Source organism: Gambusia affinis, linkage group LG08 (assembly GCF_019740435.1).
Source record: "Gambusia affinis linkage group LG08, SWU_Gaff_1.0, whole genome shotgun sequence".
Lineage (NCBI taxonomy): Eukaryota > Metazoa > Chordata > Actinopteri > Cyprinodontiformes > Poeciliidae > Gambusia > Gambusia affinis.
In genome coordinates this window covers 9317815-9343633 of record NC_057875.1, presented here as the reverse complement: position 1 = coordinate 9343633, position 25819 = coordinate 9317815, and the positions used below count along the sequence as shown (strand labels likewise).

General features: G+C 36.8%; 2 protein-coding genes across 4 annotated transcripts; one reads left to right on the top strand and one right to left on the bottom strand.

Annotated features, from left to right (window-relative positions):
• Positions 1 to 913: 913 nt before the first annotated feature.
• Positions 914 to 8780, bottom strand: slc28a1 (solute carrier family 28 member 1). The gene is made up of 18 exons (XM_044124265.1): positions 8606 to 8780; positions 8282 to 8361; positions 8126 to 8202; positions 7738 to 7829; positions 7278 to 7467; positions 7027 to 7168; positions 6684 to 6797; positions 6032 to 6106; positions 5865 to 5945; positions 5677 to 5757; positions 5416 to 5541; positions 3876 to 4006; positions 3356 to 3524; positions 3040 to 3237; positions 2505 to 2586; positions 2298 to 2396; positions 2110 to 2215; positions 914 to 2002 (listed from the first exon to the last, which is right to left on the bottom strand). Coding segments are annotated over exons 1-18 (1965 nt in total). The 5' UTR covers positions 8607 to 8780; the 3' UTR covers positions 914 to 1881.
• A 6961-nt stretch (positions 8781 to 15741) lies between these two features.
• Positions 15742 to 25738, top strand: znf592 (zinc finger protein 592). 3 transcript variants are annotated; one of them, XM_044124261.1, is made up of 9 exons: positions 15742 to 15830; positions 17351 to 19551; positions 20612 to 20790; positions 20874 to 21047; positions 21137 to 21296; positions 21580 to 21840; positions 22191 to 22303; positions 22411 to 22552; positions 22933 to 25738. In XM_044124261.1, exons 2-9 carry the CDS (start codon positions 17371 to 17373, stop codon positions 23368 to 23370), a joined length of 3648 nt encoding a protein of 1215 aa, XP_043980196.1. In that variant the 5' UTR covers positions 15742 to 15830; positions 17351 to 17370; the 3' UTR covers positions 23371 to 25738. The 3 variants fall into 3 exon arrangements, with proteins under 3 accessions (XP_043980196.1, XP_043980197.1, XP_043980195.1); XM_044124262.1 differs by lacking the exon at positions 15742 to 15830 and adding an exon at positions 16285 to 16371; XM_044124260.1 differs by lacking the exon at positions 15742 to 15830 and adding an exon at positions 16663 to 16957.
• The last annotated feature ends 81 nt before the right edge of the window (positions 25739 to 25819 follow it).

The window sequence follows — 25819 nt, the reverse complement described above, 5'->3', positions numbered from 1 at the left end:
TATATATATATATATATATATATATATATATATATATATATATATATATATATATATATATATATATATATATATATATATATATACATATATATATATAGTCTATTTATTACAAGTCAGTATGTTTCATCACTTTTTGCAGAATTTGAGGTCATGTTTTTGTAAACTGATCTGCAAATCAATATGTTTGAATGTAACACAATCCCTGTGAATGTTCAGAAAATCATATTCTCAACGCTTATGAGGACTGCTGTGAGAGATTTCTGAAATGTGTTGAAAGAAATCCACATTTCATTGTGATAGTATAATTGTTTTAACAAAATTCCTGGTATGTTGTTGCAATTAGAGCAGAATTTATGAATTTTTTACAAATCATTATCTGTAGTGCCAATAGGTGTAAAAAGGTGTTGTATTAGCTTAACTTGTGAACTGTAGCTGAATAATAAAGTAGCAACAAAATAGCAGGAATAATTTTTAAGAACCCTTTGATTACTGTTCCTGTATTTTATCTTAAACAATAAGATCGAGTGGAAAACGAAAGCTAGAAATTTGACCAATTTTTAGCAAAAGCCTTTTCTTTAGAATTGACAGAAAAAATAGAAATGTTCAGGAATTTCTGGAATGGGTTCAGTGCTGATGATTAATGAAGTTTCACATTTCAAAGTATTTCTTCACACTGCATGAACTTGTAATATTGCCAGAAAGCACAACTGGGAAAAATGTTTTAAATGAAGTAAAAGATTGCTGTTATGTGTACATATAAAGGACAAAATCTAACATCTGTGTGAAGAAAAGTTAAATATTATTGAGGGGAAATATGTAGAAAACTGACTGTTTGCACTGAGTGCTGTCTTAGGTATCTTACAGAATGTCAGCTGATGTATTTTTTTCTTTTTTAAATAAATGCATAAAATCAAATCCAAGCATCAGTTTTATTTACAAATCTTTTCAAAAGTTTATGTTCAACTTTGCGATTATCAGCAGTATTAAAATTTGCATCACACTTTAATTCACCTTTTTACATTCACCAAAGATTGGATTTAATAAATTATTGAAGCAAAATAAGTGCTTCACTTGAGTAAAATCAATTAAATTACAGCAAATTTAATAAAAAAGAAGATCAAAAAAATATTTTCTATGTCAAATATTAAAAGCTTTATATTTTTTATGCCTTCTACTACATATATACACTTGCATAGAAAGAAGCTGAACTGCATGCAGAAAATATAAATAATCCAAATAAATTTGTTAATTACCAGCTGAAACGGGGCATGTTTTGGTAATCAGACTCTTATCAGAAACCCTGTAATAAAAAACTAAAGAATAAAATACTAGATAAGTGGTTATTTGATCTTTTTATGCTCTTAAAAGGATTCTAAGATTATTCTTAATAATATGGAAAGTCAGACCAATTTTTCTTTTGTCTTTGCCAGTCATGTACTTTTATATGTGTTCAAAAATGAACAGAAAATCATGTCCGATGTAACTTTCTCTTTATCTCTTTTTGACAACAAAAAGAAAAACTACTTGCATTGTAATTTAACACTTTTAAAGAAACTAACATTACCACTTTTCACATTTCTTTTTATGCCCTTAAGAAATGTACGTATATTTTCCCTTTTTACAGAAAACATCTATTCAAACTAAAAATAATACGAACCTGCCTAAAACAGATCCACACAAATTGTCTTCTGACAGTTTTGATCTTTTTGGCATAATGTTTGAATTACAGTTGCCTCTTCATCAACAGGTGGAACTCACAAAGATTATTATTTATTTACTTTTTTTTTTTTTTTTTTTTTTGCTAAAACAAGTTTAGCAGCTTTAAAAGGCTGCAAGTGCAAACTTCATGAGGATTTTTTTTCTTTGTGCTCGCCATGTCTACATACAACCTGACACATCATTAATGTTACAACACTGGCAACATTTTGACAAAAATAGTGTGACATTTTGAACAGTATTCCAAGGTTCCTCAAACCAGATGGTGCCATTGTTTATGGTGCTGCAAAACAAATTAGAAATGTAAGAACAAATCTGATGTATCATACAACCTTTTTTTATTGTGCAGTTATCATAAAGAACCATATAAATAAAAATAGAAATGTGTACCTTTCAAACAAGTCTTGGCAGCATTTTTTTATATTTTCATCAGTATCAACGAAGGGAGACGTTTTAAACAACTGCACACAGTCAAGTGGGGGAAAAAAGAGGAGTCCTGAAAAGCAAAGTTATATCTGGTTTATTACACTGCCTTGAAACAGAATAAAATTGCACAAAAACAAATCTTTGACTTTTACCAGCAATGCAAGCATTGACTAGAGACGCACAAGTCCCAGTGATCATGGCTCTCACCACCAGAGCTGAGATGTCACTTCTTCTTGGTGGGCATATGGCAGCTATAAGAATAATGTGAGAAAAGAAAAGACAGGAAAATATGACTATAACAAAGACTCAATTATGGGTTTAAAAAAAACAACATGATAATGTAAAACAAAGATACTCACACAAGCCTCCAATCACAATGCCAAGTGAACTGAAATTGGCAAATCCACAGAGAGCATAAGTTGTAATTATCTCTGAACGGACCTGAAACAAAAGAATCGTGTTATTTTTACTTATTTATTTTGGTGCTTTAACATTATTTTCCTTTTGTTTTTTGCCTTGTGTTTTTAGAAATGTATTGAAATGAATTTAAATATCAAGGAAATGCTTTTTCTCAACAGTTCTCTGTCAGAGTATATTGTCTGCTGAACAACAGTCAATTCAGCAGTCTTCAACATCAATATTTAGACCCAAACATAATATATCTGCATTAAAAAGCTTTTATATTGGTTTACGCAATGCTACATGTTTCTAAGAATTTTGGCTTCTCATTAACTACAAATTCTAATTATCAAAATTAACAGAAATAAATGCTTGAAGTATGTCACTATATATAAAATGAAACTTACATAATATATGGATTTTACTTGTTGAACTAAATTACCAAAATAAATTAACTTCTGATATAATTTATTGAGTCACACCTGTAATACTTACAGATATCCACATTCTTTTGCCTCCAACCACTTCATCAAGTCCGTTGAATCTGTTATTCTTCAGATCTGACAGCTTCTGATAAGCCACAAACTCATTGAGGAAGAGCTTTGTACCAATAAGCTCAGCCACGGTGAAACTCTCATCATATGGTATTCCCATCATGAAGGTGATGGGCATGAACACATATGAGCAAATTAACTGCAAACAGCAACAAAGAAATAATTAAACATATATACCTGATTACTTGCACCTTTTTTTAATTACTAAACTAAACTGCAATAATTAACTGTTAAGGAGCAAGTTTAGCTTCTGTTACCTCAAAGGTGATTTCAGGATATCCAACCATACCTCCAAGCCAACTCAACGCGCTATTTATGAAGCCCAGGATAGCAAGAAATGCTATGAGATTAGCTGCAATGTTAGCAACAAGGCCTATAGATGCAGATGCACCGCTGCTAGCAGCCTCCAAAATGTTCTGTTCATCTCTACAAAGATAAATAAATTGTAAAACAATTTTACACACAAAGCAAACAACTAAGTCAGTGCTGTGAAAAAATATTTGCACCTTTATTTTGTGGTTTAACTTTTGTGTCACACCTAAATGTTTTAGATAGTGGGAAAAAAAGATAATAAAAACAGTTCATTCTGACCAAAGATATCTCAGAATCAGAATGTTCTGATAGTTTTCCAGTGATGTTTACTTTATCATCAAAGGTAAAAAGGTAACCCTTGTTGGTGATAATGTGGTTTGGGTGTGGCTCAAGAATTCATGACTTATTAACAGTGATGATTACTATTTCACAACACAATAGAATGCTTTGCAAGTGCAAACTCACCCAGCAGCCACTGTGATGTTCTTGTCTGAATTAAACCGACTCTCTTCTGTCTCAGGATAGGACAACTTAGACAGAGCCAAAGCACACGGTGCAGCCATGACAGAGGCTGATATCAACGAAGATGCATCAATCTGAAAAAGATAAAGTTTGCAGATAGCCAACATGTTTTACCCAGGTTTTGCTACGTTTTGCTAAATGTAAGAACATTTCTGCAGATTAATTTTAATATTTCCCATATACTGACATCAGCAAATTCCAGTCCTTGTTTTCTAAATATTACACTTTGTCAGCATTTTCCTCATGTTCAATAAAATTTTAAAAGATAGAATGCATAAAACCTGCTCCTTCTTTACAGGACACATGTTGTTATGTTTAGAAAGTGATGGTAGGTTTGCATATGTAAAGTTTACTTTGAAGTCTTTTAAATCATCTCCCAGTATGTTGCAGCAAATTTGAACATTAGAAACAAATCAGAATTCCTTTTATTGTCATTGTGCAAGAAAGAAAGCGCAACACATCATCAAAACGGCTTCAATGTGGTTCAGTCTTAATACAAACTCAGCAGGCAGGAACACGGACTTCTGCTCTTCTTGTTTATTTCCACAGAAGAACTTATCTTTACAAGCCTCCTCTGGGGAGGAGAGAAATATTTGTACAGCACAAAAAGATCTTCTATGGTTCATGAAAGTCCTGAACTTTCATAAAACATGAAAGTTTATGTTAACCTTTTCAACTGTTTTTTGCACCTACTGAGTTTATTGTAATCTTTTGAAGTCAGTTTTTATCGTTGACATGTTGTAGGTCAACTACAACCCCTGCCAGCCCAGAATACTCCCAATTTGTGCACAGGGAGCTGGGAGTACTCTGCTTAAGGCAACAAAGACCAATCAAGATTATAGTGATCATAGTATGATCTTCATGTTTTCTTACCATTGCCAGAATGTCGATGTCATATTATTTTGGGAATTTTAAAGGTGTATTTAAATAGTTCTTTTTCCTTTGTGAAGTGATAATGAAACCAATAAATCCAATGAGGTTGAAAATCAAGAATCTGGTGTTGAAAATTTTTTCTTTTCAACTCAGGCTTGGACACAACCTGAGTGTGTCCAAACAACACTGCAGCAATCAAGACTCTAACCTACAATGAAGTGAAAGAGGTTTCAGCATCAGCGCTACTGTCCACAGTCAAGGGCCCTGGACATAATATTGTGTAATGTGCACCATGTTACCGCCATGACTTTTGGCGTACAAGCTGCCTTCATTTTGTTTAAATTAATTATTTGAACATACCTTTCATGAATTTACATTTGTTTATTTTCATTCATTCCCTACTTCCTTTATATTTTACCTTTTTATTACTATAACTGCTAGTATCCTTTTGTATAAAAACACATTCCAAATATCTAATGGGCAACAGATTAAAGGGATTTAAAAAAAAAAAAACAAAACAAAAAAAAAACAAATGAGAACAAGTGGAACATTTTAATTTGATACCTGCCTGTGCCTGTAATATGCTGGCATGTGAAGAGCTTTATCTCACCCCAAATGAAATGAACGCCCCCATGACGCTGCCTGCAATAGTAGCAAAACCACCAGTCATAACAGCATGGATTTCTGATTTGGTCATGTCCTTCAAATAGGGACGAATCAGCAGTGGAGCTTCAGTCTAATGCAAAAACATAAACAGTAATTAGGCATATTTAAAAACTTAAACTTTTTTCAACACTTGATATCATTCTTGATTTGCTTGTCAAACTAAGAATATTCCCTTTAAAGTGTTGCAAAATGATGAAGTGCCTACCTGCCCAACAAATATGTTTCCTGCCACACTTAAGGTCTCAGTGGGCGAGGTTCCCAGCGTTATCTGCATAACCCATGAGATCTGCATGGACAAAAACACATGGCTTCGAGTTACAGTACATTATAGCACACACACACACACAAAGAGACCTACAGAAATGTGTGTGATGCTATAAGAGGCATTTTTACCTTTAAAATGAGCCACTGCATTACACCCAGAAAGTAAAGGACAGACATAACGCTGCTGAAGAACACGACAATGGGTAAAGCCTGACAGAAAAGTCATAAATTAGTTCAGTACATTCAGCACTTGGTACTTGAAGTGCTCATATTTTTGACTTTTCCTACACACTCACTTGAAAGGCAAAAATGTTGTCAATCAGGTCACCAAAAACAAATGATGATCCCTCTTTGGTGTAGTCAAGGAAAATCTGTGATTATATGGTGCACAAATGAAAAATTTAATTATTTAATTATTTGTTAACTTTTTATTGCATGACGGGAGATGACAAGTAGTTGTTCTGTTTTAAAACATGAAGTTCATTTACAACTTTGTAGATAGTTGAAGCACACTTTAAAAAGTAATTAGGAGGCACATGTGTACACTCATACTCTGCTGACTTAGGCCTGGATGCTCAATAAAATTGCTGAAGATAAGCGTGTATGTAGATTAAATATTGCATCACCAACTCTGTTTCTCATATAAAGAAAGCATGTAGAGAAACATGTTTTGAGAATACAATAATCTCTGTCACTCAGTGGGAAAATTGTCAGAGAAATAGAAGCCCAGACATATTAAAAAAACTAACATAAATTAATACTTTTATCATTACTGATAATGTAGATATTTATATTATTCAAAAATTTTGTTTGTCTATAATATATACTGTTTTTTAAATGCATTAATAGAAAGCTGAAGCCTATTTGTGAATGTACAACAACAAAAAATAGTATTGTTTCTATATTTTCTTTAATGGAGTTATTTAATCTACAAAAACAAAGTAATACCTGCACTTGTTTTCCAAGCCAATCGAAGGCTATAAGACCTGGTTGGGTTCTTATAACGAACAGTCCAATACAGAACTGCAGCCCCAGACCCCAAAACACTGGCCTCCATGAGATCTACAAAAACAAAGCTGTTATCTATATCATTTATTAGGGCATGTTCGTTCACTTAATACAGGGAGGCACTTCAGCTGAATCATTAAATCACGAGAGCAATCAAGCTCAGTGATATCCAAGGTATCTGTGAAACAGAAAACGTAACTGATAGAAGCCATGCATGTTTTAAAAGAGTTGTAAAGGACTATTCATTGTTGATTAGAGCCTGTACGTGCCTAAGGAAACTCACCATTGCCCTGTGAGCCGAGAAGAGGAATAGAAGCACGATAAACATGCACACACCTCCAAATGAGATAAGCTGCTCGGGACGTTTGCTTGTGTCCAAAGCGAGCCACACCACAAGCAGGACCACGACTGCTAGGATGAAAACCCTGCCAGACACAAAAGAGCAGCATGCAGTAGATGTTTAACACATGCCATCGTTTAGGGGGCTGCTTTAACACAGAATACATTGGAATTAAAGATGTTAAAACTATTCACCATTTTAACCATTTCAGGTTGGATTTGAAGCATCGAACTGCGGGTTTGAAACACCGGCTGATGCTTTTCCCCAGGTACCTCTTCACAAGTTCGTATGATACAGCAGCAACTGCCAGACAAGTTAGGACTACAAGAGCGATGGCTCTCTGGAAATTCAGCACACAGGCAGCAATAAAGTACGCCACATATCCTGCAGGGAAGAGTACAAAATAAGCTACTTGTAGTAACGGAACTAAACATAAACATGTGCATAAGTCCTTACTGCAGTGGTTTTCAAACTTTTTTTCTATAACAAGTACCACATCAGTGATTCCAAATACCACTGAACTATTAAATATTTTAAAACAACACCATAGCATTTAGTTTGTTGTGTTAGGCAGAACCGGTTCCACCAATGGTACTTTTATCACATTGTCTTACGGAATAAATCTCTGCTAAATGAATAGACTTGGTTTATTACCTGCTCCGAGTATGCCCAGCACAATGTACTTAAAGATTTTGGAGTGATCCTTGATGTAATGTTCTGTAGCATTAATTGGCTTGGAAATCTTACTGAAAGATTAAACAAATAAACAAACTAAAAATACAAGCATGTTACATTTTCTTTAATGCTTTCTTCAGTGATTGAAGTTTTTGTGATTTGGATGTACAGCAATTAACTCTTCATGTTGAATGAGCCAACAAGAGTGCAGAAATGCTGTGCAGATTTTTTATACATTCAACCACATGCTAAAAATGTAAACTAGACTTCATAGGCATAATAAACATTTACATCCAGGAGGACTCACTAATTATAAAGTAGTTTCTATTTTTGCAACACAAAACTTAAATTTCTTAATCGGACAAACCTGAGGTATGATCCTAGTTTCTTTCCTGATTTTACAGGCTGACTTTTGATGCTGTTTGTGTCAGTAGTTTTCTCCTCCTAGCCAGATAAGGCATTTTATGAAAGCAAAAGGAATACAGTGTTACTTTCTTTGACTGATATTGAAATAAATACTTACCCAAGCTTCATAAGCATGGTTGTCAATCCCATCTTCAGGGTTTTGGCTTAGATTTTCAAGCTTGACACTGTTTTCGTCCACTGAAAAACAGAATCATTGTTTACTTCTACACAGCAGCCAGTGTGAAAAGCAGCTTCAGCTTCAACTTGAAAACACACAGGAAAGCTTTTTTTAGGCTGAGCCTCTGTGAACTCTACGAGATAAAGCAGTTTCAAAATAAAGCCTATGAAGTCCATGGGGTTATCATACAACCCAAAAAAAGCCAGGTGAAAATATTTCAAAATACAAAGTTTAATTCAAATAAAAGCACAGCTAATGGCTTACTTATTCTGTGTCCTCCCAAATCAAGCAGTCAAATGCTGGACTGTAAAACACACCTCCAGGAAATATACTGTGCCCTGGAAGCATGCTATTATTAATTAACAGACATGATTTCTTTTCTCTTTTTTTTACTGCTTTTTCAGGACGTGCAAGTCAGAGGTTGGAATCAGCGTCACTTGGCGAAAATGACTGAATGGAGATTACAAAGCAACACATGATTACACATCATGCTGACTGTGTTTGTAACTGGCCAAATTACTAAAACAATAAATGATAAGATGAAAAGTAAATGATGAATCATGGAAAGTTGTTATTTGTAGGTTGATTAGTTTTGAAGGAGTAGTTTGAAGGGATACACCCATGACACACTATTGACTGTAAATACTTTCTTTTGGGGTGATAAAAGAGTATAAATTTATTTTAATTTTTTTTCGTTAATATTTTTATTAGAAGGGAAAGAGACATTACAGGCAATATCTTTACTCTTAACAAAGTATGCTGTGATACACACCTTCTTTATGGCATCGATAGAAACGAACAAGTTACAGAAATAGAAGAGGTAGAAAGTACCTAACTGACAAAAGGCATACAATTTACCTCCTATGAGTATTTTTCTTTTTCATAAGTGAACAAGACACAAGAACAAACCTAGTAAAAAATATAAAAATTAAAAAAATATAAAAATAAATAAATAAAAAAAATTAATAATAATAAAAAAATAAAATTAAAATAAAAAAAATAAAAAAGAAAAAGGGGTGGGATGGGGTGTAGCACTCAATCCGGGGGAAGAGACTGAAGAGAGTGAAAGAATGTCATGAAAGGGCGCCATAAGTTATAAAATTTGGCTGAGTTGCCTTTCACTTAACCCTCCTGTTATGTTCGTTTCTGAGGTACAGCAATAATGTTCGCGGGTCAATTTGACCCGGGGAGTGTTTAGTCATGCTATAGTGTCAGAAACCAAAAAAATCCTCCAAATCTTTTTTGTGTCTGATTATTAACTCCTATACTAACCATTCCAATCAATATTTGTGCAATTATGTTTTTTTATTCCTCACAAATAAAGGATCAATGATGATAATTTACTCATTCGGACATAAAAAATGTGATTTACATTTTTTTTTATGCCCACTGAAAAACCTAAACACAAAATAACACTAATTATCTTTGAAAGGGATTTTTTGTAAATTTTTTTGTATTACATTTTAAATTTTTTTTCTAAGGGTGATCTTTATAATTGAACTTGAGACACATTTACTGTTCTTAGTTGGAGATGAAGACCACTGAATTTCACCATTTTTTGACATGAATGTCTTGCTTCGAGAAACATGAACATCATTTTCATCAATTGCTTCATAATCAGAATCATCAGACTCAGAATTGACCTCAATACTGTCTTCAGCTTCAGAAACCTCCTCTTCTATTTCACTGTCATGATCAACAAGAAGTTCCAGAGCTTCCAGGGCTGTCATCTTTTTTTTCCTGCTGCTCATTTCCTGACCTCTGACAGTGACGATATCACATGTACCTTTAGTGTGTAATGTGTTTAGGACTCCCTTGCAGAGAGTATTTATGCCCACCCACCCCACCCCATCTAGTGAGTGTCACACAGTGTGGGTGGAGTTTTTACACCGGAACAGAAAAGAGAAAAGGTTACCGTCAAAAGTTTTATAAACACCTGCTTTCTCAGTTTCCTTGTGAAGTAAAGAGAATAGTGAGAATGTAGGCTTGTGTGCATGCATGCGTGTGCATGTGTGTGCGTGCGTGTGTGTGTGTGCGTGTGTGTGTGTGTGTGTGTGTGCGTGGGTGTGTGTGTGGTGAAATATGTCTCATAGGTGCAAGGAAACAAACAGAATTGGACATTTTTTAAAACTTATGACCCTTCAACTTGTATGCCGGGTCAAATTGACCCGAACAGTATCTATGCTTAACTGGTTTGAATCGTACATAAAGAACAGGGATTTCTTTGTTTCAATTGGAAACTTCTCATCAAAGAGGTCAAAGGTCACATGTGGGGTACCCCAAGGTTCAATCCTAGGACCCCTCTTATTCAATATCTATATGCTCCCACTAGCTCAGGTTATAACAGGAAATAATATTAGCTACCATAACTATGCAGATGACACACAGCTCTACATTACGATGTCACCAGGAGACTCAGAACCCATCCAATCACTGAACAGATGCTTAGAACAGATAAATGTGTGGATGTGCCAAAACTTTCTCCAGCTGAACAAAAACAAAACTGAAGTTATTATTTTTGGACCTAAAGAGGAACGATCTAGAGTCAGTGCACAGCTTCAGTTATTACAACTAAAAACCAGTGATCAGGCCAGAAACCTGGGAGTAGTGATGGACTCTGACCTGAACCTTCAGAGCCACGTAAAGACAGTCACAAAGACGGCCTTCTATCACCTGAAGAACATTTCCAGGATTAAAGGACTAATGTCTCAGCCAGATCTAGAGAAACTCATCCATGCGTTTATCTTCAGTCGTATTGATTATTGTAACGCCTCTGATTTGTCTGTCCAACAAATCAATCAAACAGCTGCAGCTGATCCAAAATGTTGCTGCTCGCGTTCTCACTAAAATCAGGAAGACAGAACACATAACACCAGTTTTAAAGTCTCTCCACTGGCTCCCTGTAGCTCAAAGAATAGACTTTAAAATACTGTTGTTAGTTTATAAATCACTGAATGGTTTAGCACCACAATACATTAAAGATCTGCTGCTGTTGTATCAACCTTCCAGAACTCTCAGGTCTTCTGGTTCTGGTCTGCTCTGCATCCCCAGAACCAGAACCAAACGAGGAGAAGCGGCATTTAGCATCTATGCACCACAAATCTGGAACAAACTTCCAGAAAACTGTAAAACAGCTGAAACACTGACTTCCTTTAAATCTCAACTAAAAACCCACTTGTTTAGAGTTGTATTCGAAACGTAATCAATTGCAAATTTATTGATGTTGTGTTTTTATTGTTGATTCTATGTTGCATTGTATTTTGTGTTTGATTTGATGTAAAGCACTTTGAAATGCCTTGCTGCTGAAATGTGCTATACAAATAAAGTTTGATTGATTGATTGATGTAACAAATAGACGCAGAGGGGGCTGCAAGTGTGTAAAATGAACCATTTTTATTTTATACTTAGAGTGCACCTATTAAGACAAATAGAAAAAGTTTCATGCAGAAAAAATACTTCTAACTATTTTTTTTTAATTTTTAAACTTTGAAACGGGTCAAATTGACCCGCAACATAACAGGAGGGTTAATATCTAATTCTCTCCAGTTTTAGAAAAGACATGGTGTCTTTTAGCCACTGATTGCTAGAGGGTGGTTTAGTTAATTTCCAGTGGAAAAGAAGACGGCGTCTTGCCAATAAGGAAGTAAATGCTAAGACGTCCAATTGATTGGAAGTGAACTGTTTGTAGTTAACTGGAAGCCCAAATATGGCAACATGGGGAGAAGGTTTAATATCCACTGAAAGTATCTTTGACATAGTAACAAAGTAGGTCTGCCAAAAACTATGAAGTGATGAACAGGAATAAAACATGAGTTAGATTACAGGTAGGCGCACAACATTTCTCACAAATGTCAGAAACGGAGAAAAATTGCGACAACCGATTTTTAGAGAGATGAACCCTGAAGAGAACTTTAAACTGAATAAGAGAAAGTCGAGCACAGATTGAGCTTGAATGAATTTTTTTAAGAGCATTATTCCACCAATCCTCTCCCAAATTTAGACCAAGTTCGAGTTCCCAAGCAGCCTTAATCTTAGTAATGGGTGAAGAATTAAAAGACAGAATTTCATTATAAACTTTAGAGATATATGACCTTTGAAGAGGGTCCCAACTCAGGAACAACTCCCAGTACAGGTTTGGTGGCCTAGAGGGAAAACCGGGAAACAGAGCCCTGGCGCAGTGTCTGATTTGAAAGTACCGGAATAGATGGGAGGGGGGGAGATTAAATTCTGATGCAAGGTCTGTAAAGCTGCGAAAAATACCTTCTTTGTAAAAATCCTTGAAACATGACAGCCCTTTATTATCCCATGACAAAAAGGCGGGATCTGTGAGTGCTGGTTGAAACAAGTGGTTCCTCATTAAAGGAGCAAGTGTAGATGCTGAGTTAAGTTTGAAATGCCTCCTAATCTGGCACCAAATTTTTAAGACAGAGCGAACTACTGGATTGTTCGTAAAGCCAGAGGGGTTGGATGTGATGGGAGAAGTGAGAAGGGCAATTAGTGAGGATTGAGAGCAAAATTGTGCTTCCAACTTGCACCATGGGAAGTTCAGGGATCCAAACCAAAATGAAATTTTGTGGATATGGGCCGCCCAATAATACAGCAGGAAGTTTGGAAGTGACAAGCCACCGTTGAATTTGCATCTATGAAGAGTGGATTTGCGGATTCTGGGTGATTTACCACACCATAGGAAGCCAGATATAACTTGATCCAACATTTTAAAGAAATGTTTCGGCAGAAACAGAGGAAGATTATTGAACAAAAATAAGAATTTAGGTAAAACATTCATTTTAATTGCATTGATTCTACCTATAAGTGAAAGAGGTAAACTATTCCATCTTCGGAGGTCCAATTTAATTTTAGCAATTAAAGGCAAAAAGTTAGCAGCAAAAAGAGAGCTTAATGACCTGGTTATACTGACGCCCAGGTACTTAAAACCAGAGCAGCTCAACTTGAACGGAATGTCGGAGTGTAAAAGCTATAATGCAGCCGCGTTGATAGGGTAGCATTCACTTTTAGCGATATTTACTCTGTAACCAGAAAAAGATCCAAACCTTTGAAAAGTAGATAAAATTGACGAGATGGAAAGACTAGGGTTTGAGACGTACAGCAATAAATCGTCAGCATAAAGAGATAGTTTGAATTCTGTACCTAATCTGGAAATACCGGTGAAAGTGTTAGAGGACCTTAAAAAGATTGAGAGAGGTTCTATAGCCAAAGCAAACAACAAAGGGGATAGTGCCGCGGAAAAGTCTGAAAAAACTGGATTGAATACCATTGGAGGAGACACTAGCATGAGGGGAAACATAAAAGAGATGTATACAAGAAATGAATGCATCACCCAGTCCAAATCTCTTTAAAATTGCAAATAAGTAATCCCATTCAACTCTGTCGAACGCTTTCTCAGCGTCGACCGAGATCACAACTTCAGGTATTTCAGTGGAGGATTTAGAGTAAATAATGTTCAGGAGTGTACGGACATTAAAGAAGAGTTGCCTCCCCTTAACAAATCCAGTTTGCTCCTGTGAGACTATAGTTGGTACTATACTTTCCAGACGACAAGCCAAAGCCTTAGCAAGAATCTTAGCGTCTACATTTATTAAAGAGAGAGGTCTGTATGAGCTACAAATATTGGGATATTTATCCTTTTTTAAGAGGAGATTGTGTTAAAGTATGAGGGAGACTGCCCTTTTGTAGTGACTCTTTGTATACCGCGTGGAGTATTGGGGATAGCTTGTCTTGGAACTTTTTAAAAATTTCAACAGGGAATCCATCCGGACCGGGAGCTTTGTTACTTTGCATGCTTTTCATGGCAGCAACAATCTCCTCTATGGTTAAAGGCAAGTCAAGTTCCTTAGCAACATTTGGGTTTATCACAGGGAAGTTAAGGCTGTCAAGGAATTGATTCATTTCAGTAGGATTAGCTGGAAATTCAGATTCAAATAACACCGAATAAAAAGACTGAAAAACTGAATTGATAGTAGTAGGATCCTGATGCAGAGTGCCTGACAAGTCCATAATCTGTGGGATCATGTGCGAAGCTGCCCGACGACGAAGCTGGTGAGCGAGAAGTCGGCTAGCCTTATCACCATGTTCAAAATAAGTAGAGCGTGACCGTAAGAGAAGTCGCTCTGCATCATTGGTGGTAAGAAGATCAAATTCAGTCTGTAAGTCAACCCGTTGTGTAAGCCTGGAGAGGGAGAAATAGCAATTTGTTGATCCAGATTAGTAATATTAGTACTAAGTTCTAGCAATTTCGCTTTGCGCACCTTATTCAAATGGGCGGAATATGAGATAATTTCACCTCGTAAAAACGCTTTTAATGATTCCCAAAGTAAAGAATATGAAATTGGATTACTCTCATTTTGATTTAGTACAATGAAATCATCAATTTGAGCTGCGATAAATGTGTTGAACCTTTCATCTGAAAGAAGTAGAGGGTTGAATCTCCAAGGTGTGACATACCGATGTTGAAAACTATTACAACATGGATCTGAATACAACTTCACACCACACTTTTCAGATTGTTATTCTCTGTAAATTTTGCAGAATAATTTTGGTCAAAAAATAAATAAATGAAAGTTACAAAAACATTCCTTCCACTAGACAATTGAGTGCTACTTTTTGTAGGTCCATCACATAAAAACACAGTAAAGGTTTGTAGCTGTTAATTAGCAAACAAATAAAATAGTAATAATAAAAAAAGTTCAACATGTGTGAACATTTTTTCAAGGTACTGTAGCTGTTTATTGTTTCTAAACTGTTTTAAAACATTATTACACCACATAAAATTCTGTATGCAGCTATACCATGGTTCATAACATTCAATGTGGACACATGCCTGTCTGGAAGAATGTGTTAAATGATTGTCGGTGCTTAGAAAGTGCTACTTAGTTGTGTCTGATTAATATTTAGAGAGCCTTTGAAATGCTTAAACCTATTACATGAGCTTAATGATCCGTTAAAAGTTTCAACAACAGAACCATTAAACTCAGGTCCAGTAACTTTAATTTTTATTTTTTCATTATTCCTGCTAAATTATGTAGCTACAAACAATTTGAAACTGTAAGTACGGTACTCAAGTCAATGATCTGCTGAGCACTGGACACAAAAAGAGACGAGACTCTAAAGCAAATAAGACAAAATTAGAATAGTACTTTACAATTAATTTATTTACTTGTAACATAGGCCTAATGTCATAAATTGTGGCTGACTTTGCAAGCAGCATATTTTTCCAATAGTGCGTATCTTGTTTCGTCTGATTCCAAAGAACTAGACGTGTGGCGTTTCTGCTCTACCCACTCTGACTAGCGGGAAGGAGATCACGTTGTTAATAATTCCCTCAGGTATGTCTTGCAGGTTTTGTCTTACCGTTATATTGGTCAAAATCCGAAGCTTTCTCAAGTCATAGTTAAATTCAAGGATAAAAAAGGTATTCTGCTTCATCAACCCATTATCCATCAGTCTTGGATAATCTTCTTGGTTCGTGAAGGTAACAGACAGATATCCCTGTTGTTATAGTTCAAACTGAGGGATCCTAAGGCATTGTATAAAGGGTGATATTGAGTTCCTTCAGAGAGTTCTAGAGTTGCTCCTGAGTTTTTTTAATTTGATTTATTGTTATATAACACAGATTAAGAGGAATTTAAAAATGGTTGGTAATATTCTGATGCTACATTTCATTCAATTTAGATAAAGAGTAGGACTAACTGTTCACTTCTTCCTACTCCTCTTCAAACAGAAAAGTAATGGTAAACAAATTCTTGTGTTCTTGGTTATGTATGAACGTTTTCTCTGTCCTATGCTTGTTTCAAATCAAGAAGAGTCCAACCACACTGCATAGGAAACTGATTTCAGCCATTTGTTTCCAAGTTCTAGTTTCAGTCATGATCAATATTTCTTGAGTGTAGGTGAGGGTGGAAAATTAAACATAATTAATAGCTTATCTTTATGGCACAACTCTTTCTTCACCAAGACAGACCAGAGCAGCAATAACAATACGGCAAACAAAGTCCCAGTCTTCTCTGACACAGGTACTAAAACACATTTGTTTTAAGAAAAGACTCATTCACAATCTGAAGGGTCCACCTTATGTCCCCACGTATTCTGCTTGTTACTGAAGGAATACATTTCTGATTAAATAATCCTTGTTATAGAAATTTACAGTAAACCCATGAAAAAAGGGGAAAGTCGCATGCTTAATGTTTAAAACACAAATTTTAGTTTATCATCATGTTATATTTCAAAGCTGTCTTTGGTCAGAAATTTATATGGGTAGCCATGGCTTCTTTGGTTTCTATTGGCTACAAATAACTTATATCCATTCAGTCACCTAAAGGTTGTTTGTATCCAGGTTTAACATTTATTTAAACCTGGATACAACCTACGTAATATTCGAGAACTACTATCGTGTGTATCAGCGGCAGCCAGTTTCTCATTTTGCCTGTAAGACAGCGATGAGGGTTTGAATCACCCAACACGGAAAAGGGAAAACCAAGTTGACGTTAGCAGCGTTTAGCATAGCTTAGCTATAATATCCCACAGCAGTATGAACTTTGTACTATATTTAAGTTGCTATATAACAGCATTCTAGATCGTTGGGCACGCGAATATCAAATGGTAAGCGTGATTTTCATAAATAAGTAAAGTATTTAACTGCTTAGCTTAAATGTTTTCGCTTTAGCATGTTGTTGTTGGCTAGCTAGCCTGGCTCCGATTCGTTTTAGCTAGGTACTATGTTAGCCAACTCACCTCGCAGCCTATGCATTTTTGCCCCAATCTTACTGTCATTGTTGAATGTTTTAGGAATGTATTTTGCGCTAATGCATCTTGCATTTAAAAGACAACTTATCTAGACGTTTTGGTTTTGTAGCTAATGTTAATATTAGCACTGGTGTTGTTTTTAACCTTTAAGACAAGTTATATTTTTGGAGTGTGGTAAACTGAAACCATTGTGAAAATGGAATGAGTCTTGTATTGTAATTTAGTGCAAATTTCGGATGTCTTCCATAGGTTTATGAGAATGCAGAAACATGGGTGACATGAAAACCCCAGATTTTGATGACCTTCTGGCAGCCTTTGACATCCCAGATGCCACTGGACTGGATTCTAAAGAAGCCATCCAGGAAAGCCACGAGGAGATAGATAATCAACTAAAACACTCAGTAATCTGTCTGGATGACAGCTTACTCAGTAACCCAGCTGCCACAACAGCAGACGTTCCTCTTGTCAGTGTTATAGTGAAAAATACAAGTCGACAAGAGTCACTTGAAGGTTTCAGTGACCAGCTTCATTCAGCTCCAGGGTTGCAGAATGGATACAAGGGACAGGAGGACTGCATTAAGCCTGTAGAACCATCCAGCACAAGTTTTTCTAATTCATTTCAGGCTGATTTGAATGGGGAGGGTTCAAGAAAACTTCCTGGAGAAATTCCCCTTCCGCAGAAACCTGATGAAACAGCAGTATTTTCTCCATCGCTTTCCCATTTTAGTCCCCCCTACAGTCCTCAGACAGAGGCATTGTATGGCAAAAACGAACAGGTTTCTAAACAAGAGGGGGATTGTTGTCTAGAAGCTCGGGTTTTGGTGGAACCCTTAGTTCCAGGCAGGGAACAAAAATCTGATATTTTTTTGTTTGACGCGTCTCCCAACAACACTAAAGAGAGCACACCAGAAAATGGCAGCAGCAACGATCATCTCTCTGATAGCAATATCAGAGGTGAAACAGAGAAAACCACTAGAGCATGTTGTCCATTTATCTCTTCAAGCAGTGAGCAGAACTTTAAAGAGACGGAATCCCAAAACACAGAGGATGTTACCGACGCTTATTCATCTGCGAAATTTCAGACATCTAAATTGCCCTTGTCTAAAGATGCTCCAATTGCGCCAAAAACTAAAAAGGATCCCATTGAGAAAACTGATCCCACAGAATCATCAGCATTGCACAGCGATTGCGTTAGAGCTAATAACATAGCACCCATATCCCCAAGAAGCCCCAGGAGTCCGAATGAAATAGTGAAACGGTTAATGAAACCCTCTGATAGCCCTGTAAGCCTCTGTAGTGACAGCAGCGGTAAAACATCTCCTGCAGTGGCATCTGTTTCATCCCCAGCCATACCGAGGGTCAGAATTAAGACCATTAAAACCACTTCTGGCCAGATCAAACGCACAGTGACCAGTGTGCTGCCAGACTCCGAAACAGACGAGATTCATTCTGCTTACGAATCCTCGCCATCGCAGAGTATGATCAGTGAAGATTCCTACTGCAACGTGTCCCCTCGTCAATCTCAAGCTGTTGATTGCAGTCCCGGGAGTAACCCAGCATGCACATCTTCACCCAAAATACCCAGAAGGTCTGAGGAAAACTCGAGAGGTTTTAGGACAGGGTTCCACAGGAGTAGTTGCGCTGTCCAACGATCTGTTGCACACGATGTGCAGAAACCAAAGAGAGTTTCGTCTACGACAGGTCACACATCAAACACAAACTTCCTTCCAAAAGCAATGCACTTAGCAAGTCTAAATTTGGTCCCTCACAGCGTTGCTGCTTCAGTTGCTGCCCGGCCCTCGTCCCATCAACAAAGTCAACACATTCTGTCCTCCTCAGTTTGCAGCACTGTCCCTCTGGTGCATCAAGTCAAAACAGCCACACCTTTCCCTCGTTCATCTGCGCCGAACACAGCTGCAGGAACCCTAAACAAGCTTTTGACAAGTGCCAACCCAGTGCCTGTATACGTGCCTAACCTGAGCCCCCCTCCAGAGTGCAACATCAAGCTTCCGCCTCACGGATATTGCTGCCTCGAGTGCGGGGACTCGTTTGGCGTCGAGAGGAGTCTGGCGTTTCATTACAACAGGAGGAGTGTCCAGATCGAAGTAGGATGTACACACTGCGCAAAGACCCTGGTTTTCTTTAACAAGTGCGCCCTGTTGGCACATGCACGGGAGCACAAAAGCAACGGCAGCGTGATGCAGTGCACGCAGCTCCATCTGAAACCTATATCAGAGGAGCAGATGTTTGTACCTCTGAGCTCTGAGTCGGCGAACACAGGCCCATACCACTCAACATTAGTCTCACCCGTCAGTGAACCCGTCATGCCCTTATACCCAGACAGTGTGATTCGCAACAGGTTCCGTTGTCTGGAGTGCAACAAGCAGTTGCCAGACTACAAAGCGCTTGCAGGTCATTACCAGAAGATGTCAGAAGATGTGGAAGGGCTGGTGAGTAAATGGGGTGGAAAAGTATGAGAAAATGTACTTTGCATCTTTGTTAGTGTGGATTAAATCAAGAAAAAAAGGAAACAATGATGTGATCAAGTTTTTAAGGCAGAACTAGATTGTAAAGGCTTTAGAGCTAGATGTTCAAATATAGTTCCAACCTGCTTAATTCAATGGAGTCATTCATTTATAGAAGGCTTGAGTCAGAGTGGAATCTTCCCTTGTGATGGCCTTGAGTAGAAATACTAAAATTTAATGTTACTGTATAAAAAATGTCAATGCAAAAAATTTTAACACAACGTATGATGTAAGTGCTTATATTTAAAACTGAATCAATTATCACTGCTGCTGACAGTTTATTTACCATTTATTCATTATTTTTGATGTAAACTCAAGACAAAGATTAATATTTAGATTAACAGTAGCTTTGAAATAACATTTTTTATGGCATACTATATGCTCTTTTTACCATTTTGTTGCACAAGTATAACAAATTCATTTTGACTGCTTAATTAATTGGGCCATCTTTTCGGTTACAGTCTGCAATTAGCAGCTTAAGTTATATATTGCTCATTCTTCCCTTGCTAATAGTAGCAATTATAAAAACGTCAGGTAAATAAGGATATTGTCCATTTAGTCAATAGTTTCCAAGACCAGCAATATTTCCTGAAAAATTTCCGTTTTTTGTAAGTGTGGGGAAAGTAAAGTAGCCTTTTTTCAGACAGCTGACCAGCTGTGTTTAGCTGCCTTTGGGAAGCAATATTATAGCTCTTCTCTGCTTTGTACAAAACTCCAGGCAGTCGTTGTAACTGTATCTTTTTCAAACTTTGGAAAACTTTGATTGCGGTTTTCAGTCTGTTCATATTCTGTGGTTATAGTCGGCATTTAAAAACATTTTGTGGTTAAACTGCATCACAGACAGGAGTTATGTACATGTTCAGCTCCTGAAATAGGAAAAAAAGTAAATCATAAACTTATTCCATAAAGTTGAAGGATCTATTCTGTATGTTTACATTTTGTTTATGCTCTTTCCTCCCCTTGTCCTTCTCTTTCATTACAACAGATTTGTAAAGTTTGCTCAATGTTGTTGCCAAACAAGTGCAGCTTCAGAACTCACCAGCGCCTCCATGCCCACAAGTCCCCCTACTGTTGTCCTGAGTGCGGCGCCCTGAGTCGATCTGCTGACATCCAGAAGCATGTCAAGGAGAACTGTCTGCATTATGCTCGCAAAGCTTGGTACAAGTAAGTAGGCTAAAGAAAGAATAGTTTTTTTTTAATTCACAGTAAGGTGTAATAATGGTGTTTCTTAATATATTTTCTTCCAGATGTCTTCACTGTGACATGGTTTTCAGAACCCTTTTAGGACAAAAAACTCACGTTGAGGAGAAACACTGCGAGATCTTGTACAAGTGCTCAGTCTGCCCCGTTGCCTTCAAGACCTCTAACGGCTGTGAAGTACATTTAAAAAATAAACACAAATCGAGCAAGCAAACTCCTCAGTAAGTCAACTGCAAATGGTCTGACAGTTCTAAGTTGTACTTTTCATTTTAAGAGTTGTCACCACGTTTATTCTTTTGCATTTTTGCAGTGTGGTATTTAAGTGTTCCTGCAAGGCACTTTTCAATAAAAAACACAACTTCCTTCAACATTTTCATGAAAACGCCAACAAGCGAGTTACATGTGTGTTTAAGTGTCCAGAATGCAACTCTGTGTTTCCACAAAAGCGGCTGTTGATGCAGCACTTCAAGGTTAGTTCCAAACATATTGTTTAATATTATTTTGAAGTTTGCAATCAATTCCCTGGGGGTTTTTTAACTTCCAAAAAGTTTGTATCTTTTTAAATTTTGCAAGTTGTACCAAGGAGAGAAAAAAAATTATCACAAATTGCAGGTGTTCTGTCTTGTTACATTACTGATTCTATTCAGACAAGCATTTTGTGACAATTTTATTTTAACTTAGTTCATTATAAAGTGTAAGATATGGTATCTACCTGTAATGAGTGCTTTCCTCTGTATGTTTGTCATCTGACAGATCGTGCATGTAGGAAATATGACAGCAGAGACAGAAAAGAACAGCAAAGAAAAAGAAGGGCTGGAGTGGTTCCCAGAGTCTCATCCTGTCCAGCAGGAAAAGAGTCACATCACTCGTAAAAACACAGACAGTCCAAGGAAGAAGTCAGAGCAGGACGCCAAATCTCACGTTAAGCCTCGGGGATGGACATGCGGCGAGTGTCTGCAGTGCTTTAGTGAAAGAGAGTCCTACGTTTCTCACATGAAGATCAACCATGGAAAGGTAAATGTTTGACTCCAGAACTGTCCAAAAATATCAGAATTAAAAACAAATGTTACCAACAGGAATTGGAAATGAAAAAGTATGATGTGATCTACCTGCTCAGTGACGTGTTACTCTTTCCTCCATAAAGCTGGAGAGAAGCTATATTTCATCCACTTTCTCTGGCAACTCACAAAATAACTGACTTAAGAACATTCAGGAAAAGATAAATGTACAACAAACCAGATTTTTATTGTACTTCCTCAATGTAGTTCAAGGTTTTGGTATATTTAGGTTTCTTTATTGTGGTGAAGTGGGTGCAGCTTTACAAGCTCGTCTCATTGTAACTATGTTTGATGTTTTTACCTCAGTCAATGAAGAAATATCCTTGTCGCCACTGTGAGCTGTCGTTCAACGCAGCCACCAGTCTGAGGAGACACATTCGCAGTGAACATGATGGTAAAAGAAGAATTTATTCTTGTTGGTAAGTTTAAACAGCCTCACAGTTTATATTAATCTCTTGTCTGATTTGTTTTTTTTGGCTTTTAAAGAATTTACAGTATTATTTTCACCTTTGACCGTATTCCATAGGTACTGCACGGATCCAAAGACAACCTTCACAACAAGCGTGATGTTGAAGAACCACATAAGTCTTATGCATGGAATTAAAAACCCTGATCTCAGGCAGATGCCCAAAACATCCATCAAAGAGTTCAAAAGCCCTTCAGGGAAGGTAGGTATAGATGAATAGATAGATAAATAATCAAGCATATTTTAATACCAGACAAAGATGAAGCGAGTAAGTAGCAAAGTATACTTTCAAGTTGGGATTTCCTTCATTTTTGCTCTAAAAACCTCATTTGAAAACAGCTTTTTGTACTTACTCTTACTTATCATCTGTTAATGCAATTTTATGATTTTAAACTTTTGCGTGAGATGAATAAAAAAAAAGAAGCAAAATAAGAAATTTGTAGAGGGCCAAACACTTTTTAACAGCAGTGTGTTTTATTTGTAAGAATGACACAAAAAAAGAGAGTTCCTGCAGGCCATTGTTAAAATGTAACAGATTGTAATGATTACAGTTTTAACCGGATCTTTTATGATTTTCTTCAGGGGATAATATCAGCGTCGCCAGTCAGGCGCAGGCAGGCTGACGCCTCTGATCGCAGTGATCTCGACGCTCCTTCAGCTAAACGTCTTAAAACTCAGTTCCGCTGTTCAAAGTGCGGTTTCATCACGGACGACTGTACCGAGTTCCAGCAGCATATACCTCAGCATAAAACAGATGAAAACACTCCTCAGTGCCTTCACTGTGGCCTGTGTTTCACATCTGTGGTTTCTCTTAATAGACATCTTTTTATTGTGCACAAAGTCAAAGATCCCAAGGAAGGTGAAGAAGAGGAGGAGTTGATGAGAGATGTTGGTTGGTCGGTTGGATCAGCCGCGATTGCTCATGTCAATGACTTTAAACCCTCGCCGGATGAGGAGCCAGAAAACCCTCCCTACACCAACACTTCAGACTTTCATTTAAAATTAAAAACTCTTTCCTAGACAGATTCAGCCTCTCCCCAGTAGTGAAGGTTACCTCTGTCCCAGAAAAAGCAGCATTTGTTTGTCTTTTTTTTTTTTTTTTTTTATGGTGTCGAGCCAATTTGTGCTTCAACGTCAACTTGACGCAGAACCTACGCTGTGTGACTCCCCTTTAGCTTTACATGCACCTGTTCAGAAAATAACTCCACGTCGTAGCAACATATACTAACAGCTGCTATTGGCCCAGGTGGTGTGTGTTTACATGGATCGCTGATTTGCTCACAATTAACCCCCATGTGGCTCAAGAACATAAAATGTAACGGGCTGTAACTGAATCTGTTTGCTCACCGGTTTGGCCATGTTTACTTTGAGCTTCCAGCAGCTCTACCAGTCTGTGCAAGTATTCTTTTGCACAGAGTGTCTTCTAATTTTTTTCCCCTTGCTTTGTGTTGCATTCAGTAGTGACTGTAATCAACATTCAGTAGTGACTGTAATCAACATTCAGTAGTGACTGTAATCAACATTCAGTGGCTTGCAGCGTCCTCAAAGACTCGACTACATTCAGAATAACTTCTTTCTGAAATCTAAAGTACAGATTGAGGTGTAACTTGTTTTTTGTGTATCTGCATGCCTATCTGTGTCCAGGTTGCACATTTGGGGTAGTTCACATCCTTCCCATTATCCCCAAAACATGAAGGTTAAGCTAATTGGCAACTAAATCGACCCTGTATGCACATTCACAATTTACCAATTGAATGTGCATGTGTGTGTGTTTTAAGTTAAACCTGTAATGGACAGCCTTGTCCATCTGTCTGCTTGAATTCTTGTCCCATGAAAGCTAGAAAATATTCCATGCTTTATATATTGATTTGATGCTGAAGCATATGTTTGGCTCATAATACTTTAGTTATTTTAATGGATGGCGTCCAAAGCTTTGGGGCCTTTTTCATTTTTGTCATTTTAAAAGAGTGCAGTATATTTAAGCAAATCCATATTTTTATTTGTATTTTTTATAAAGAACAGTATTGTCATTATTCACTAAAGTAAATTTGCATTGCATGTTAGTAATATGTTAATCTTACTTTTCACATAAAACAGCGCTCATCTTTACTTTTAAATGTGTTTTCAAAGCCCATCGCATCAGGATGCTCAGGAATGTCTGTTTAAAAGTCAAGTCTCTATAGTTTTCACAAATGCAATAGATGATAATGTGATAAGCTAAAATTTACTATTGAATGCCACAAACAAGTAGGATTACTGTTGAGTTATTGTAACATAAAACATTTAGCTGTACTTTAATTGTGGCTCTTGCACCATTCTGGTCACTACAAAAAGAAAGAACAGTACTTTTAAGACCTTAGACAAATATAAACAAAAGGCTATTAAAGTTGAATTTTACTTTTTTTGTGTTAAAATTCCTAAAGGTAAAAAAAAAAATCTGTATCATCCGGTTGGCAGTGGGCATAAAATGCTTGATTGGTGCATCTCAGTTTTAAAATGCTCATGTCTTTACGTTAATGGTTAAATATGTGTTGGTCATCCCAAATTTGACTTTTCTTTTGTGTGTCGTGCATGAGGAGGAGACATTGAGGTATTACAGTTTTGCTGCAGCACTATTGAAAATACCTCAAATCACCAGAAGTGTATCTTTTCAGCAAGTTAAAGTCAGTGATAGTTTCAAATCAGGGTACATAGATATGGATAATCCAGAGAAGATGTGAGTGTGAGCTTTGATGTTACATCTAGGATACTGTTTTCTAAATCCCAACCTGTGGACGCAATCGAATGCAGAATTGTTTCAGGAGAAAAGTAACTTGTGGATCTGTGATCGTGAAGGATGTTTGTTGTCTGCAGGTTCTGATTTGTGCGGCAGTACATATTGTTTTGTGTTGTCCACGTGACGAGTCCTACCTCCACCATAAATGGCAGTGATTGTTAAATGATCCGAGGCTTTGGCAGGTTGAAGTTAATCTCAGTGCAATGGAAGCAATTATATTTTTAGAACTTGTATTCTCCCATGTTAATAAATTTTATAAATTATTTTGGGAATATTTAGGTTTAACAGTCATATTGACTTGATAAGCAAGTGAACTTTTCTATTAAAGTGCTCGAAATCACACTACAGCAGTTTATCTGCTTGTAGGTGGGAAGGGTTAACTGTTCACAACTTAGCTTTTTATAACATTCAGTAAAACACATTTGTACTTTTGATACAGTGTAGAAAGCGGACTTGTATAGAGAAAAATAAATGTGTACATACGGTGATGAATGAAACCTGGATTCACAGCATCCTCTAAGCCATTACATCTGTTCAGCATGCAGTGGCCTACATGCCTTGCTGTTACGTTTACATGAAGTATTTACAAATAAACAGGTGCATTTAATGAAACATCTGCTCCGTCTTGTTTTTGCAGCATTAAACATTTGTATTTGGGTGACGCTGGTATTTAAAAGTGACAGGTCACACTTC

Excerpts from the sequence above, each read along its gene's own strand:
- slc28a1 (XM_044124265.1), bottom strand. Across the intron at positions 6,798-7,026 it reads TCTCGGCTCACAGGGCAATG|ATCTCATGGAGGCCAGTGTT; the intron begins GTGAGTTTCCTT and ends TTGTTTTTGTAG. Across the intron at positions 2,003-2,109 it reads TGCCAAGACTTGTTTGAAAG|CACCATAAACAATGGCACCA; the intron begins GTACACATTTCT and ends TTTGTTTTGCAG.
- znf592 (XM_044124261.1), top strand. The coding sequence starts at position 17,371 with ATGGGTGACATGAAAACCCCAGATTTTGATGACCTTCTGGCAGCCTTT. Across the intron at positions 20,791-20,873 it reads GCTCGCAAAGCTTGGTACAA|ATGTCTTCACTGTGACATGG; the intron begins GTAAGTAGGCTA and ends ATTTTCTTCCAG. Across the intron at positions 22,553-22,932 it reads TCAAAAGCCCTTCAGGGAAG|GGGATAATATCAGCGTCGCC; the intron begins GTAGGTATAGAT and ends GATTTTCTTCAG.